General features: G+C 29.4%; 1 protein-coding gene across 1 annotated transcript; it reads left to right on the forward strand.

Moving 5' to 3' along the window:
• Positions 1-5727: 5727 nt before the first annotated feature.
• Positions 5728-6894, forward strand: LOC130982836 (glutathione transferase GST 23-like). The gene is made up of 2 exons (XM_057906948.1): positions 5728-6089; positions 6297-6894. Exons 1-2 carry the CDS (start codon positions 5775-5777, stop codon positions 6633-6635), a joined length of 654 nt encoding a protein of 217 aa, XP_057762931.1. The 5' UTR covers positions 5728-5774; the 3' UTR covers positions 6636-6894.
• The last annotated feature ends 9986 nt before the right edge of the window (positions 6895-16880 follow it).

The following is a 16880-nucleotide window of genomic DNA, read 5'->3' on the forward strand; positions in this document are numbered from 1 at the left end:
TCTACATAATTAATAGCTTAGATAGTTTAGGAAATTAACATATTAATGTTTTTAACGAATGTTTGATGGGTGCGAATTTTCTTGCGTCCTATATATATGCCAATCAAATAACTTAGCCAATATGTAAAATAAATAATATTGTCGTAGACAAAATTAATAATTTAATTTATTTTCAAAATAAATATTCAAATTTTGAACATAATACTCTACATAATCAATATTTAAAAAGATTAAAAAAATATTATTACAAAGTAATTTAAAAAAATAAGTTAACAAAATATTTATAGAACTCTTTCATGCAATTACTGATAGGTAAGGACATATAAAAAACATAAAACACATATCAAATAAAAAGAAATTGTTTTCTTTCTGCATCAAATTGATAAGACAAAAAAAATATTTCTTTCTACATTAAATTGATAAAAAAAAAAGACATAGTAGTATTTTCATATGTCAAAAGTTGAGAATAAATTAAAAAGGCAGATGAATGATTGAAAATATAGATTAGATAAGTAAACTAAAGAGAAGAAAAGATATAAGTGGATGTTATATGTGAAAATAGTAACTGCTGTAAGACTAAATGAAATTCACAACTGCAGTTGATGAAGGCAATGAAAGAAGACGAAGGCGAAAGTATTGAAGAAAGGAGAATAATAGAATAGCAAGAAAAATACAGAAAAGTAAAAACTAAACTACTGAAAGGATAACGTACTCAAAACAAAAGTATATAAATTAAAATTAATATAAGATTAAACAAAATATGAACATGATAAAGAATGAAGACAATGACAGAACAAACGATATAAACTAAAACTAACATAGAATTAAACAAAGCATGAAGATATTGATAGAACAAACGATATAAACTAAAACTAACATAGAATTAAACAAAGCATGAAGATGATGAAGAATGTGAAGATATTGATATTCATACCAGTCCATTTTCTTTTTATTTATTAGCAATTTACAGACTGTCTTACATTTTTTAAAACTGTCATTTTAGTGGGAAGTTATTGGATGTTTCAAAATAAATTTTATGTCTATTTTGTCATTATAATTTAGTTTCCAAAAGAGTTTATTGTAGGATTAATATAGTCCAAAAAATTGGACACCAAAATCATAGTCAACTCTCTGTATTGGCTCTATATATTGTTGTTAGATGTATAATATATATAGAAAAACTAATAAATTAAAACTTACATGGCTCATGAAATAGAAAAATAAAGAGAAGAAAATAATCATAAAGGTTGAAACAATAAAAAATGTATACCATAGTTCTTATCTTGCCACATTTAAATGTTATATGTCAATCTAATAATTAATAAAAAATAATATTATCTAATGTAAAATAGATTAAAAATAAAAAAGAAATTAATAAAATCAATTAACAAAATTCTTATTTTAGGTCGCCAAATTATTTGAAAAATCAATTAACAAAGTTTTTATATTGCTACATTTATTGTGTTATCTGTCAAACTAATAATTAATAAAAAATAATATTGTGGTAGACAAAATTAATAATTTAATTTAGTTTTAAAGTAAATATTTATGTATTCAAATTTTGAACATAATACTCTACATAATCAATATTTTAGAAAATTAAAAAAAATTATTACAAAGCATTTAAAAATAATTAACAAAATATTTATGAAACTTTTCATTCAATCATTAATAGTCAAAGACATATAAAAAAATAAAAACAGATATCAAATAAAAAGAAACTGTTTTCTTTCTGCATCAAATTGATAAGACAAAAAAATTATTTTTTTTACATTAAATTGATAAAAATAAAAGGAGATATAGTACTATTTTCATACGTCAAAAGTTGGGAATAAATTAAAAAAGCAGAGAAATGACTGAAAATATAGATTAGATAAGTAAACTAAAGAGAAGAGATATAAGTGAATGTTATGCGTAAAAGTAGTAACTCAATGAAATTTGCAACTGCAATGGATGAATGCAATGGAAGAGGATGGAGGCGAGAGTGTTGAAGAAAGGAGAAGAACAGAACAGCAAGAAAAATATAGAAAAGTAAAATCCAAACTGTAGTGGATGTAGGCAATGGAAGATGCGTTGTTATATTTATAGAAGTAACAAAACTGTTTTCATTTTAGTGGGAAGTTAATAGAAGTAACAAAACTGTTTTTATTTTAGTGGGAAGTTATTAGATTTTTTAAAACAAATTTTATGTCTATTTTGTCCTTATAATTTGCTTTATTAAATAATTTATTGTAGGGTTAATATAGTCCAAAAAATTTGGACACCAAAGTCATGGTCAACTCTCTGTATTGGCTTTATATACTGTTATATATATATATATATATATATATTATACGTCTAACAACAATATATAGAGCCAATACAGAGAGTTGACTATGATTTTGGTGTCCAATTTTTTGGACTATATTAATCCTACAATAAACTATTTTGGAAACTAAATTATAATGACAAAATAGACATAAAATTTATTTTGAAACATCCAATAACTTCCCACTAAAATGACAGTTTTAAAAAATGTAAGACAGTCTGTAAATTGCTAATAAATAAAAAGAAAATGGACTGGTATGAATATCAATATCTTCACATTCTTCATCATCTTCATGCTTTGTTTAATTCTATGTTAGTTTTAGTTTATATCGTTTGTTCTATCAATATCTTCATGCTTTGTTTAATTCTATGTTAGTTTTAGTTTATATCGTTTGTTCTGTCATTGTCTTCATTCTTTATCATGTTCATATTTTGTTTAATCTTATATTAATTTTAATTTATATCCTTTTGTTTTGAGTACGTTATCCTTTCAGTAGTTTAGTTTTTACTTTTCTGTATTTTTCTTGCTATTCTATTATTCTCCTTTCTTCAACACTCTCGCCTTCGTCTTCTTTCATTGCCTTCATCAACTGCAGTTGTTAATTTCATTTAGTCTTACAGCGGTTACTATTTTCACATATAACATCCACTTATATCTTTTCTTCTCTTTAGTTTACTTATTTAATCTATATTTTCAATCATTCATCTGCCTTTTTAATTTATTCTCAACTTTTGACATATGAAAATACTACTATGTCTTTTTTTTATCAATTTAATATAGAAAGAAATATTTTTTTTGTCTTATCAATTTGATGCAGAAAGAAAACAGTTTCTTTTTATTTGATATATGTGTTTTATGTTTTTTATATGTCCTTACCTATCAGTAATTGAATGAAAGAGTTCTACAAATATTTTGTTAACTTATTTTTTTAAATTACTTTGTAATAATATTTTTTTAATCTTTTTAAATATTGATTATGTAGAGTATTATGTTCAAAATTTGAATATTTATTTTGAAAATAAATTAAATTATTAATTTTGTCTACCACAATCTTATTTATTTTACATATTGGCTAAGTTATTTGATTGGCATATATATAGGACGCAAGAAAATTCGCACCCATCAAACATTCGTTAAAAACATTAATATGTTAATTTCCTAAACTATCTAAGCTATTAATTATGTAGAGTACTGGATTTGATATTTAATTATATAGAGTACTATGGTTGACATTTATTAATTTCCTAAATTGTATTGCAAAAAAATTAGTTAATTTTATATTATTTATTTGTCACATAATTAACATATAAAAGATAAAGAAAAAAACCTACACCTATCAGTAGAATGAAAATTTCTCACACATATTTTGTTAACTTCTTTTTTTTTATTTGTATTCTATTTTACATTGGATAATATTATTTTTATTAATTATTAGTTCGACATATAACACAACAAATGTAGCAATATAAAAACTTTGTTAATTAATTTTTTAGAATTTTGTTAATCTCTTTTTAAATGCTTTATGTCTTACTTCTTTTAACAAAACTTCAAGTCTTCAACAACTCATAAAAGTTAACAGAATAGATAGTTATAAATCAAAGTGATAGACAAGATTGAAAGTTGCGATAATAATACTTGGTGATAATTAATTACGGTCGGGTGAAGAGAAGGTGGAAGGAGAAGAAAAAAAATGAGAAAGGAGAACAAGGTAATATAATAATGGCGATGAGACCATGACAAGTATGTGTATAAAGAATAATAATAAGAAAAAAAAAGTGTTTGATATAGTAAAGGGATATAATAAAAATATAAAGTAATAATTTTGAAAAATAACAAAATTAAAGATAATTTAAAAAAATTAAATATAAAATTAAAAAGAAAATTAAAATATTTTTTATCAATTAGAAATATGCATGAAGATAAATAGTGTTTTAAATATAAATTTTTATCTCGACTTCAAATTAAATACTATTAAAAATAAATAACTAAACTTAATAACGTTTATAAATAGTTAATTTTTTGTAAATAATGCTTTTAAATTTTTATTTTGATTTTGTTACCTATAATAACAACATACTAAATTTGTTTAATATCTTATTTAATTTAAATTTATAAATTTTATACGTTCTAAAAGTTAATTTGATAATTTGGATAAAAATTTTAAATGCTTTATTTCTTACTTCTTTTAGCGAAATTTCAACAACTCATAAAAGTTAATATAATAGATGGTTATAAATCGAAGTGATAGACAAGATTAAAAGTTACGATAATAATACTTGATAATAATTAATTACGGTCGGGTGAAGAGAAGGTGGAAGGAGAAGAAAAAAATGAGAAAGGAAAACAAGGAAATATAATAATGGTGATGAGACAATGACAAGTATGTGTTTAGAGAAAGATAGTAAGAGAAAGAATAGTGTTTAATATAGTAAGGGGATATAATAAAAATATAAATTAAAAATTTTAAAAAAATAATGAGATTAAAAAAATCTAAAAATTAAATATAAAATTTAAAAAAAAATATTTTTTAACAATTGAAATTATGCACGAAGATAAAGAGTCTTTTGAATATAAATTTTTATCTCGGTCTCAAATTAAATACTATTAAAAATAAATAATTAAACTTAATAACGTTTATAAATATTAAATTTGTAAATAATATTTTTAAATTTATATTTTGATTTTGTTACACATAATTTTTAATTGAATAATATTGAAGCGGTTATATAATTATTTTATGGTCAATAAATCTGACAGTTTTTCAAAACTCGAAAAGTTATTGATAAGAAGATGTATAATGAATTATGAATGATTTTTTCTAAATACAAAATTTTTATACTCTCCTATTTTTTTAATTAATTATTCTTACAGTTTGATATTTAAAACGAAAAAAAATAAGCATTCATATTTCTTCTATCTTTCACTATTTATAAAAAAATGAAGGCCTCTTCATATTTAGATTCATATTTTGACCTACCACTTAAAATATATGAAGACAAATATGAATATTCATGACATTTAAGTAAAAATTATTTTTTGTAAATAACTAACATATATTTTGGTTTATGTATACTCTTTTTAAATTAGGATAATGTTATTATCATTTTTTAAATTATATTTTTTCTGATAATATATATACCTCTCTATTGCGAGCTTTTATATTTTAATATTTAAAGATTTTTTATAGTAATTTTAATTTTAATAAAATATTATATAAATAAGATCACATGAATATTAAAATAAAAAAATACTTATCTAATAAATTTAAAGAGAAAATAATATATTAACAAAAAAATAAAATTAATTTCTTAAAAATAATAGAAAAGCGGCTGAACAGGCACGATAGTGCCTGTTGAGCCGCTAGTAAATATATAATTTGAATTTCTCACAAATATTAAGACATTTGGTTGGAAGAGAGATACTAGTTTTCTTTTTGGATTAACAAATTAATTGAGAAGACAAAAAGATGGGAGGAGATTCAGTGAAGTTATCAGGATTTTGGGGTAGTCCAGCTGTTCTAAGAATGAAGTGGGCACTAGCAGTTAAAGGAATAGATAACCAATATGTGGAAGAAGATCTTAGCAACAAGAGTGACATGCTCCTTAAATACAACCCTGTCTACAAAAAGGTACCTGTTCTTGTGCACCAGGGTAAGCCCCTTGCTGAATCACTGTTCATTCTTGAGTATATTGATGAGACTTGGAAGCAAAATCCTCTTCTTCCACAATCTCCTTATGAAAGGGCCCAGGCAAGATTCTGGTCCAAATTCGTTGATGACAAGGTAAGAGAGTTACAGCACCATATTTAGTATCAATCATTTATAGAACTGAGAAAAATGGTCTTAAAGTTGCAGCACCATATTTGTGTATAAATATATATATTATTTAACTTATTTTCAGTATATATTTGTAATTTTATATGTATTAGTGGCTATTTTTTGTGTACACGAGTTAATTTAATTGTGTGTCACTCTTAATTCTTCACACAGTGTATGCCAACGGTTGTGGCAGCGTTTTCCAAGGTAGGAGAAGAGCAAAAGAAGACAGTAGAAGAAGCTCGAGAGAATCTGAAGAGGCTTGAGGTTGGACTTGAGGGAAAACGCTTCTTTGGAGGTGATAACATTGGCTTTGCGGACATTGCTATTGGCTGGCTTCCATACTGGATTGGAATAGCTGAGGAAGTTGTGGCCATCAACCTTATTGATGCAAAGTCAATGCCTAAGCTTAACTCATGGTTCCATGCTTTTATCGACATTCCAATTATCAAAGAACTCATACCTCCTCGTCACAAATTGCTCCATCACACCAAAGCATTCCTTCAAGCATAGACATCCTCCCCTCAGAAGGCTATTTCCATTCACATATCATATATTATATGTGATGCCATCTTACCAAGTTTATTGTTAGGACTAAAGCTAGAACAACTAAGGCTTGATTCGGTAAAATTTTTCGAAGATGTGCTTGTGCTTTTTAAAAGCATAAGTTCTTCTTTTTGTACTTGGTAAATCAAAAAGATTATATGCTTGTGTTTGCAACATTTAAAAGACCGTGATACTTTTGAAAGCAACTAAGGTGGAGCTTCTCAAAGTTGGGTTGTGTTTTTCAAATTTCTAAAGTCTAATCTAACCTCATATATTAACTAATTTCAAATTTAACACTTAAATTTATGTCTTTTATAATATTTTTAAATTTTAAAAAGCTATTTTATCAAACGTAATTATTATTGTGTGTTTATTAAAAGTCATTTTTAATTTGATTTACTAAACATAAATGCTATACTTTTTAAAAATCTATCTTTTAAAATATATTGTTTATTTATACTATTTCTCACGTTACTAATATCTAATAGCCAATTATTTCTTAATTATCCTATTATATTTAGTATCGTTTACACAAGTAGTGCCAGTTTTGACTTTTGATATAACTAATGAAATATATAGTAACTGCTGCTAAGGGATATAGGGGTTGGGACTTGGAATAAAATGATTTTCTAGTGTTAGTTTTCATGAAATTCCTTCTACAATATAAGTAAAGAGATTTGAATATGTTTAATGTATTATATATGATAATAGAAAAATCGAAAAAACATAAAACATAAAATTTAAGTAGGCTAGTCAAAATAATAGGGCGTTTGATTTTATGTGATAAAAAATATTTTTAAACTTCAAGGGTAACATTTATATTACTATTAGACTAACTATATTATATGAAACAGAGTATTAGTGGTAAAATTTGAATATGAACATGAATTTATTAGTACGGCAAAAATGAAACACTTAGATGGATGAATGGATGTCCAAACACACATACATATAAAATCAAATATAGAACTAAAATATAAAAAAGAAAGTTGGAGTAAAATTTATTATTAAAAATGATAAAATATTAATTCAAATAATTTAGACATGTGTTAAAAACATCAGTTGTACATATCAAATAAAAAAAATAGATTAAATGTATGACGGATAGATGGAAAAAAATAGAAAAAAAATACAAAAAAAATTATATACAAAACAATTTCGTTAGATAGACAATAGAGATGGTAAACAATGTGAATATGAATAATAGATTATATTCTAAGTTTATACATGAACAAATTTAATTAATTTAAAATTTAAATTTTAAAATTATTTTTTTAATTTATTGTTGTTCTAAATAATGACTTAACAATTCAAAATCATTTTACATGCTAATTTTGAGGTATTCATACAAGTCTGGTAACTTGAAAAGCAGTGGCTAAGAGTTTGACCTGCAAGTAGAGTTATGACTCGTGGCAAAGAGTATTGTGATTTAAAACATGTAATTAAATGCAGAAGAAGATGGTGTTGCAGTAACTTCTGAATTATAACCATGTGGGCAAGAAGGGAAACTCAACACCAAAAAATGAATGTTATCAGGTGGGCCTTGGAGGACATGTACAAAAACTGTGAAAAACTTAAGTAGAAGGCCAATAAAATCAAGAATAATCTTGTGTCGTGCTCTGCCTAGGGAGCTCTTTTTCTCTCAACAGGAGAGTACTCATAGAACACCAGATTCTTCTCCAAAAGGGAGTATTTTTTAATCTGTTAAACCTTACAAACCAAACTCTCACACCATACTCATATCCATTAAGCCATCAAAACTCCGTGAAACCTGAAATATATAAAAACCAAAAGATTAGTAACCGATAATATGAACAACATAGAAGGAAAAGTTATCAAGCTTAACAAGCCGAGAGAACTGTGGTATAAAAATGATTGCTTGAATATGGTGGGAAAGATAATAAGTGAGAAAGAGGTAAGCTTCAAAACATGTAAAAATGCGTTATTGGAAATGTGGGGAAATCCACAAGGAGTTGCAGTCACTAACATTAGGCAGAAGAAGATGTTTTTAGCTTCAAAGACAGGAAGAGAGGGTTGCAGATTATCCAGAATGGTCCTTGGAATGTCAGAGGAAATATAGTCAATCTTAGACTATGGATGGATGGTGAATCAGTTTTTGAAGTTGATCATGACTTTATGAAATTCTGGATTCAAGTTCATGGCATTCCACTTGATCACATGAATAAGGAGACAGGAATCTTGATAGGAGGAATGCTGGGGGTTTTGGTTGAGGCTGAAGACCCAAAGGTGAATAGTGTTCTTAGGAGATCATTCTTAAGGATTAGAGTCAGCATCAATATAACCAAGGCCTTGCCTACTGGCTTCTGGTTAGAAAGAGAAGAGATGCCACCATTATGGGTTTTCTTCAAATATGAGAGGCTGCCAGATAGTTACTGCTTTAACTATGGAATATTAGGGCATGAGAAAAAACATGCAAGAATCCAACATTTATGACATGCTGGGACCCAACAAAGAAGAAGTACTCACCAGGTCTAGGAGTCAGCCAAGTTCGACCAGTTTCAGCCATGGAAGGAGAAAGTTCAAAACAACAGGGATGGAGGGAAGAGGAGGAAGAGCAGGCGTGTGTTCCACAAAGTCTTGGAAGAGAGAATGATGAGGAACGAAACATAGAAGAAAGCCAGATTAGGGCTGAACAAGGTCTGCAGCAGGAATTCAGGGAAGAAAGCGTCTGGGAAAACCAACCAAGGAGAGAAGAAGAGATGACTGAAGCAGGGGAGCAGGTGGAAGAAGTACGAAAAATTCCTGATTTTCAGGGATATGAGGATATGCAGCGTGATTTAAGGGCGGCTCACAAGTTTAAAAATCTTATTAGGGAGATAAGAGAGAGGAATAATGAATGGGCTTTCATCAAACAGGCCCAAAAGGGAGAGAAGGGGAAGGAAGTTCAGGAAGTGGGTATACATGGGCAGAAAAAGGATGTTGGGCCCAATATTTTGGCAGATCAAACACAAGTGTGGAATGAAAGAGAAAACAGTTTCGGGATAGATGGGAGGGCTGGAAAAAATGCAAATAAATTAAAAGAAGGTGGGCTGACTCTTTATGCAATAGAAGAGGGGGAAGTCAATAGCTACAAAAAAGAAGAGTGGAAGTATGCCCAGGAAAAAGAAGAAGAAAGGAAACTATAGGCCAGCAACTAAAAAGACTCATGACAGCCAAGAAGAAAGAAAAACATGAAAATGTTAATAAGGAATGGATAAATGAAGATCAAGGAAGGATAAAAAGAGGTGATGGAGAAGAAATATTCAGGAAGATTTCCATGGAAGTACAGAGGAGAGAAAAGACATTTGTGGAGCAGTAGAAAAACAGGGGTGATAACACCTACTATGTAGAACTAGCAAGTGATGAAGATGAAGATGAAGATAATGGGAAGAAAGCTCTTACCGAATAGGAGACACAACTAGCAAAAAAGATGGAACTGGAGTTGAGTTTGAAAAGGAAAAGAGAGAATAAACAGGTGCTAATGCTTACAAATGAGGAATGGAAGGAGGATCAAGAGGTCAGGATGCCTAAGAAGATAAAGAACAACAGCAATACACTGGAAAGAGGGGAGTATGACTTATTTCTTAATGCTTCTGGTCAGTTTAGGGGATTACAAATGGCTGAGGAGGCGGGCCTTAGCATGGCCCGCCCTCAGCCATAAGTATCATTAGCTGGAATTGTCAGAGAATTGCGGCTGTCCCGACAATATCCGAATTATATAATCTATGTAAAAAAGTAAAGCCGCTCATAGTGTTTCTTATGGAAACTAGGGCTAGGCAAGATAAAATGCTTAGGATAAAAAGAAGGCTTCATTTTGATAATATGTTTTGTGTAGAACTCCGGGGCTTGTCCGGCGGGCTATGTTTGTTATGGAAAGCTAATGCTAATATTAATGTTTATGAGTGGTGTGATAATTTTATCAAAGCTAGGATTAATATGAATAATGACTTGAGTTGGCAGGGTATCTTTGTGTATGGAAATCCACTTTTTCAAAGAAGAAGAAAACTATGGAAAGAACTCATGGAAAGCAATATGAATAGGGAAGAACCCCAGGCTTTTTTGGGCGATTTCAACGATGTTTTAAGTCAAGACGAAAAGGTGGGCATTATCCGCAGCCTAGGATCTATTTAGAAACCTTTAGAAGATTTGTGGATGATAATGGCTTAATAGATGTGGACCTCAAAGGGAGTAAGTTTACATGGTTTAGTAATCCAAGAAATAACTTCATCACTAAGGAAAAGTTGGATAGGGTAATGGTGAATTGAAAATGGATGCAAATATACCAGAATGCTATTTTGAAAGCTTCACCGGCAGTAAGTTCAGATCACTGCGCTTTAATTTTGAAAACACAGCCGCTGGTCCGGATAAAGAAGGAATTCAGGTTTGAGGCCTTTTGGGCAGAGCATGAGGAGTGTAAGGAGGTGATCAAGCGGAGCTGGCATTTGGACGACGGGAATAGAAGCTGTTGGAATCAGTTTGTAAGAAAGAGAAATAGATGCAAGAGGGAGTTAACAGAATAGAGTAGAAGGAAGTTTAAGAGAGCAGATAAAGAAATTGAAAGAAAGAAAACAGAATTACAACACATTCAGAAATTTGATATGTCAGAAAGTGAACAGAGGAGAGCAAATGAGCTGAAAAGTCAAATCTCAGAGCTGTGGAAGCAGGAAGAGAAGTATTGAGGACAAAGATCAAGGCTGAAATGGTTAAAATGGGGAAATAGGAATACAACTTTCTTTCATGCTATAACGATCCACAGAAGAAATAGGAATAGAATTGATAAATTGAGAAATGAATCAGGACAGTGGATTCAAGGAGAGGATAATATAATGAGACTAGTGAAAGGGCATTTCACCAAGCTGTACACATCTATTGGGGTCAAAAACATGGAGGAGTGCATAAGAGAGATACCTAGGACTAGAAGAGTCACTAGAGAGATGAATGAAGAATTGATGGCAAAGATCAAGGATGAAGAAATTAAGGAGGCAACCTTCAGTATGGGGGGCTTAAAGGCGCCGGGTCCAGATGGTTTAAATGGGTTATTTTTTAAAAAATATTGGGATATATTGAGTAAAGAAGTATGTGGAATAGTCAAACAATTTTTTGAAGAAGGTATCATACCGGAAGATTTAAGTGAGATAACAGTTGTTTTGATTCCCAAAATTAGTCAACCAGAAAGCTTAAATCACCTTAGACCCATAAGTTGTTGCAATTTTGTGTACAAGATTATAACTAGGGTCTTGGTGGGAAGGTTAAGGAAAGTACTAGATGATATCATTTCTCTGGTTCAAAGTGCTTTTGTGAAAGGTAGACTTATACAGGATAATATAATTATAGTTCAAGAAGCTTTTCACAAATTTAGCAAAAAAGGAAGTCTTGGAAGCAAAGATTTAGCTATCAAATTAGACATGAATAAGGCATATGACAGATTGGAATGGGATTTTTTGGAAAGGGTCCTGGAAGCTTTCGGTTTTTGTAACGAGTGGGTTAAGTTGATGATGAACTGTGTGAAGAGTGCTAGTTATAGGTTCAAGATAAATGGAAAATTGTCCAGAAGAATCGGTCCTCAAAGAGATCTTAGACAGGGAGATCCTCTATCACCTTATCTCTTTATTTTGGCTGCTGAAAGCTTTACTATACTCATGGAAAAGGCTGCGAGAGATAATTTAATTTCAGGAATTAGATTAGCTCCCACAGCGCCACCTATTACTCATCTTCTATTTGCTAATGATTGTATCATTTTTACAGGGGCACAAGAAGATGAGATCTATCAACTCATTCAGATTATAAACCAATATACGGAGGCATCAGGACAAAGAATCAACACTGAGAAGTCCGGGTTGATTTTTGGAAGTCAGGTACCTATCCAGAGTAGGGTGAACATAGAAGAGATCACGGGCATGGCGTCGTGGGAAGACCCCGGAAGATATCTCGGACTGCCAGCGAGATGGGGAAGATAAAAAATAAAGCACTGGAATGGATAGAGGAAAAAATACTAGATAAAATGAAAGGATGGAAAGAAAAATTATTAAATCAAGCTGGTAAGGAGGTCTTGATAAAAGCGGTAATACAGGCAATTCCAAGCTATGCTATGAATGTCATTAAATTTCCAATATCCTTCTGCAAAAGAATCGAAGCAGCAACAGCCAGATTTTGGTGGTCGAATAATGAAAAAGAAAGAAACATTCATTGGAAGAGTTGTACAAAAATGACAACGAGTAAAAAGAATGGAGGCTTGTGATTTAAAGACTTAGAATGTCAAAATATAGCACACTTGGCTAAACAAGCATGGAGGCTGCTAAAAGAGGAGGATGTTATATGGGCTCGAATTTTGAAGGTCATTTCCTAATTGCAATCTATGGGAGGCAGAAGAAGGAAGAAACGCATCATGGATATGGAAGAGCATGTTGGAAGGAAGAGATTTTGTCAAAAGAAAGGGCTGGTCGAGTGTAGGAAGTGGAACTGAAATAGATATTTGGGAAGACAACTAGGTGGCAGGAAAAGAAAAATTGGGAAGGTGTGTGGATTATCAACTTTGAAAAGTGAGTGAGTTGATAAAAGAAGGAGAGGGATGGGATGCAAATAAAGTTCAGGATTTATTTCTTGTTTTCTTGTTTTCTTTTCTACACACTTTGTTTGAGTCTTGGGTGTTGAGAATTGAGGAAATTATGTCTCAATCTCACCTTGAGATCTCTCTCTGTTTTGATTTACTGCATCATTTGAGAAATCAAGATTTGAATTTAGTTCCTCTGCTGTTTGATTTTAAATTCTCTTGCAATCGAATTTTGGATTGGATCAAGGAAGGTAGTGAGATCTAGACTTGGTTTTCTAGTCTCTTGACCCCTGAGATCTTGCATTTTTCTTTTTGTTTATCTGCTGAGGCTTCTTTAAGCCAATTTGTTCTTCTGTTTGAAATCTGCTTCAATTCAGTTCACTTTTTACTTTCCTGCTTGTTGCAATTTCCTTTTCTTTGTTTAAATTCTGCAATCCCAGTTCCCTACTCCCTTTAATATTCAAGCAATTTACATTTCTTGCACTCTAAGCTTCTACAATTTACATTTCTTGCACTTTAAGTTTCTGCCATTTAATTACTTGTTCTTTAAGATTGAGCACTTTTACTTTCCGTTCTCTTTAATTTACTGCAATTTCTCCTATCTCCCTTTACAATTCATGCAATTTAGCTTCTGTTAATCACAAATCACTCAAATCAACTCTTGATCACTTGACTAAATCAACCACTAAACTAAAATTGCTTAATCCTTCAATCCCTGTGGGATCGACCTCACTCATGTGAGTTATTATTACTTGATGCGACCCAGTACACTTGCCGGTGAGTTTTGTGTTGGATCGTTTTGCAAACACCATCAAGTTTTTGGCGCCGTTGCCGGGGATTGAAATAGATTGACAATGATTAAGTGAGGTGGTGATCTAGATTAAGCATTTTCTTTTATTTTTGGACTAACACACTAACTGTTTGAATTTTTGCCTAAACTAACCAAAACTTCATTCTAGCAATAGATTGAAGTTTTACTGGTTTTCTGGTTTTTGTGTTTCTTGTGTTTTGGTTTGTATGTCAGGTACAAGGAGAGCTATACCTATCTTTTGTGAACAAGACGAAAGGACTCTCAGAAGGATAAGAAGAGAAGCTAGAGGGAAGGCTGTTGTTGGAGAGGAAGATTCTGAGGTGGAATACCATGAAATGGAAGGGGATCTCTCTAATCCTAATCCTCCAGAAGGAGTGATCAACAACAATGGCCAACCACAGAGGAGAGTAATGGCCTCTTATACATTTGCAAACTCTAGACATTGTGGGAGTAGCATTCTTACCCCTAATGTCAATGCAAATAACTTTGAATTGAAGCCACAACTCATCACATTGGTCCAAAACAACTGTTCCTTTGGTGGAGGCCACTTGAAGATCCAAACCAACACTTATCCACCTTCCTGAGGATTTGTGATACTGTCAAAAGCAATGGAATGCACCCTGATATTTACAAGCTACTGTTATTTTTGTTCTCCAAAGCCACTGAATGGCTAGAAACATTCCCAAAGGAGAGCATCAACACTTGGAAAGATTTGGTGAGCAAGTTTCTTGCCAAATTTTACCCACCCCAGAGGATTATTATATTGAAGACTGAAGTGCAAACATTCACACAATTGGATGCTGAAACTCTATATGAGGTATGGGAGAGATATAAGGCTCTGCTCAGGAAATGCCCACCAGAAATGTTTATTGAGTGGGACAAGCTGCAAAACGTCTATGAAGGACTCACTCTAAAGGCTTAAGAGGCACTTGATCACTCAGCTGGAGGCTCTTTGCAACTGATGAAGACTGCTGAGGAGGCTCAAAACCTCATTGACATGGTGGTGAACAACCAATATTTCTTTGCTCACCAAAGGCAACATATAAAATTATATTTAAATAAAATTATGATATTATTAAAAAATAATACATTTTTATGTTAAAAAAATTATATTTAAATAAAATATTTATAAAATATAAAATTTAGAGTAACATAGCTTTATAAACATTAATCATTAATCAATTATGAACTAACATAAAATTATAATATAATTTATTTATGAAAAAAATCAATAATTAATATTAATAAATATAAAAATCATCTAAACACTTTAATTAAAATTATGAATGGTTAATTATTATTCATTATTAATAATATTTTGTTCATAAAAAAAACTAAAAATATAATTATTCAGATTTAGATTTTAGAAAAATAAACGTATAAGTAACAAATGATCTATCTTATCATGTATATTATAAATTAATGAATTAAACTAACTGATATAACGAATTATAATTAATTAATTGGTATAAATTATAATAAATTATATGATATTTAAAAAGAAAATAAAATGAATAAAAGAATAAAAAAATAGAAGAATAGAAGACTACAATAAAATAAATTGAATGTAAGTTTTTTTTCTTTTTACAAATTTTATATCACATCTGCTTCAATAATAATAAATAAAAATACATCAACTTAATATCTAAGAAAAAAAGATGAGATAAAATCATAACACAATTCTAAAATAAAAGTTTAAATTAAACCATAATATCATTCCACAACACAAATTAAAAGTAATTTCACACTACAAAATACCACACAAATAGATAAATAACTTAAGCTTAATTATGGATTTTTTATTTATTTATGCAAACATGATAACACCATGGTCTATAAATGCTTAATGGATAACATATCATATATTGCTCTAAATGATGAGCACAAAAGTTGAAGAGTGTGTGCTGATTTGTGTTCATGATAGTTGCCTTCTTGTGACGGCGCCTCATAGAAAGAAAAAGAATTATTGTAAAAGCTACCCAATGAAAGAGTAATTGGTAAATGAATGATATTTTCTTCTAGCATATATGGTCTTTTATAGCGGTAAAATAAAAATGGAATGAATAAAATTTTGTATTTTTATATTAGAAATAAAATTTGATATTTATCCTAATAAAATTAAATAATTAATTAGTTATATTTAAATAAATAAAATAAATTAAATAAAAATATTTTTAAGAATTAATCAAATCAATTAGTCAATACAAATAATTAGTATAATTAATTTTATTTGATTTATTGAATTCAAAAAATAAATTAAAAAATAATTGATTAAATTAATTAGTTGATATAATTAATTTATTATAATTGATTGGATTTAATAAATTAAAAAATAAATAGGAAAACATAGGAGACGGTGATTTTTTTTAACTAAATTAATATGTATTTATTGTATTTAATCAGTATAAGTAACAAATCATCTATGTTATTATATATCTTATTTAATCTTGCATGACACGGGTAATTATAACTTATATTTTGATTTCTAATTATTTCCGTACATTAATGATTAAAATATATAACATAAATATCGTAATTATTATAATTCTATGATATAATTATAATTAACATATTTTATCATAATTAAATATTGATTTGATATAATTATAATGAAAATACTTTCCCAAAATAATATAATCTACTATTATTCATCCACTAATTATTTGGCAATAAACCTTAATATGATTTTTTACATCTCAGCTATGGGAAATAACTACTTAGATATAATATGTAATATATTACTACCTTAATAAGTTAAGGCACAAACACATGATTTAATTAAGGTGATTGAAACTTTCACTAAACAGAATATGACCTCAATGAAATAAAAAAGGGTATTCGATTTTGCATT

Source organism: Arachis stenosperma, chromosome 5, assembly GCF_014773155.1.
Source record: "Arachis stenosperma cultivar V10309 chromosome 5, arast.V10309.gnm1.PFL2, whole genome shotgun sequence".
NCBI classification, from domain to species: Eukaryota; Viridiplantae; Streptophyta; class Magnoliopsida; order Fabales; family Fabaceae; genus Arachis; species Arachis stenosperma.

What these genes read in the sequence shown, in the direction of transcription:
- LOC130982836 (XM_057906948.1), top strand. Translation starts at nt 5,775, where the DNA reads ATGGGAGGAGATTCAGTGAAGTTATCAGGATTTTGGGGTAGTCCAGCT. An exon ending in CCAAATTCGTTGATGACAAG is followed by an intron (nt 6,090 to 6,296) that starts GTAAGAGAGTTA and finishes TTCTTCACACAG; the next exon opens with TGTATGCCAACGGTTGTGGC.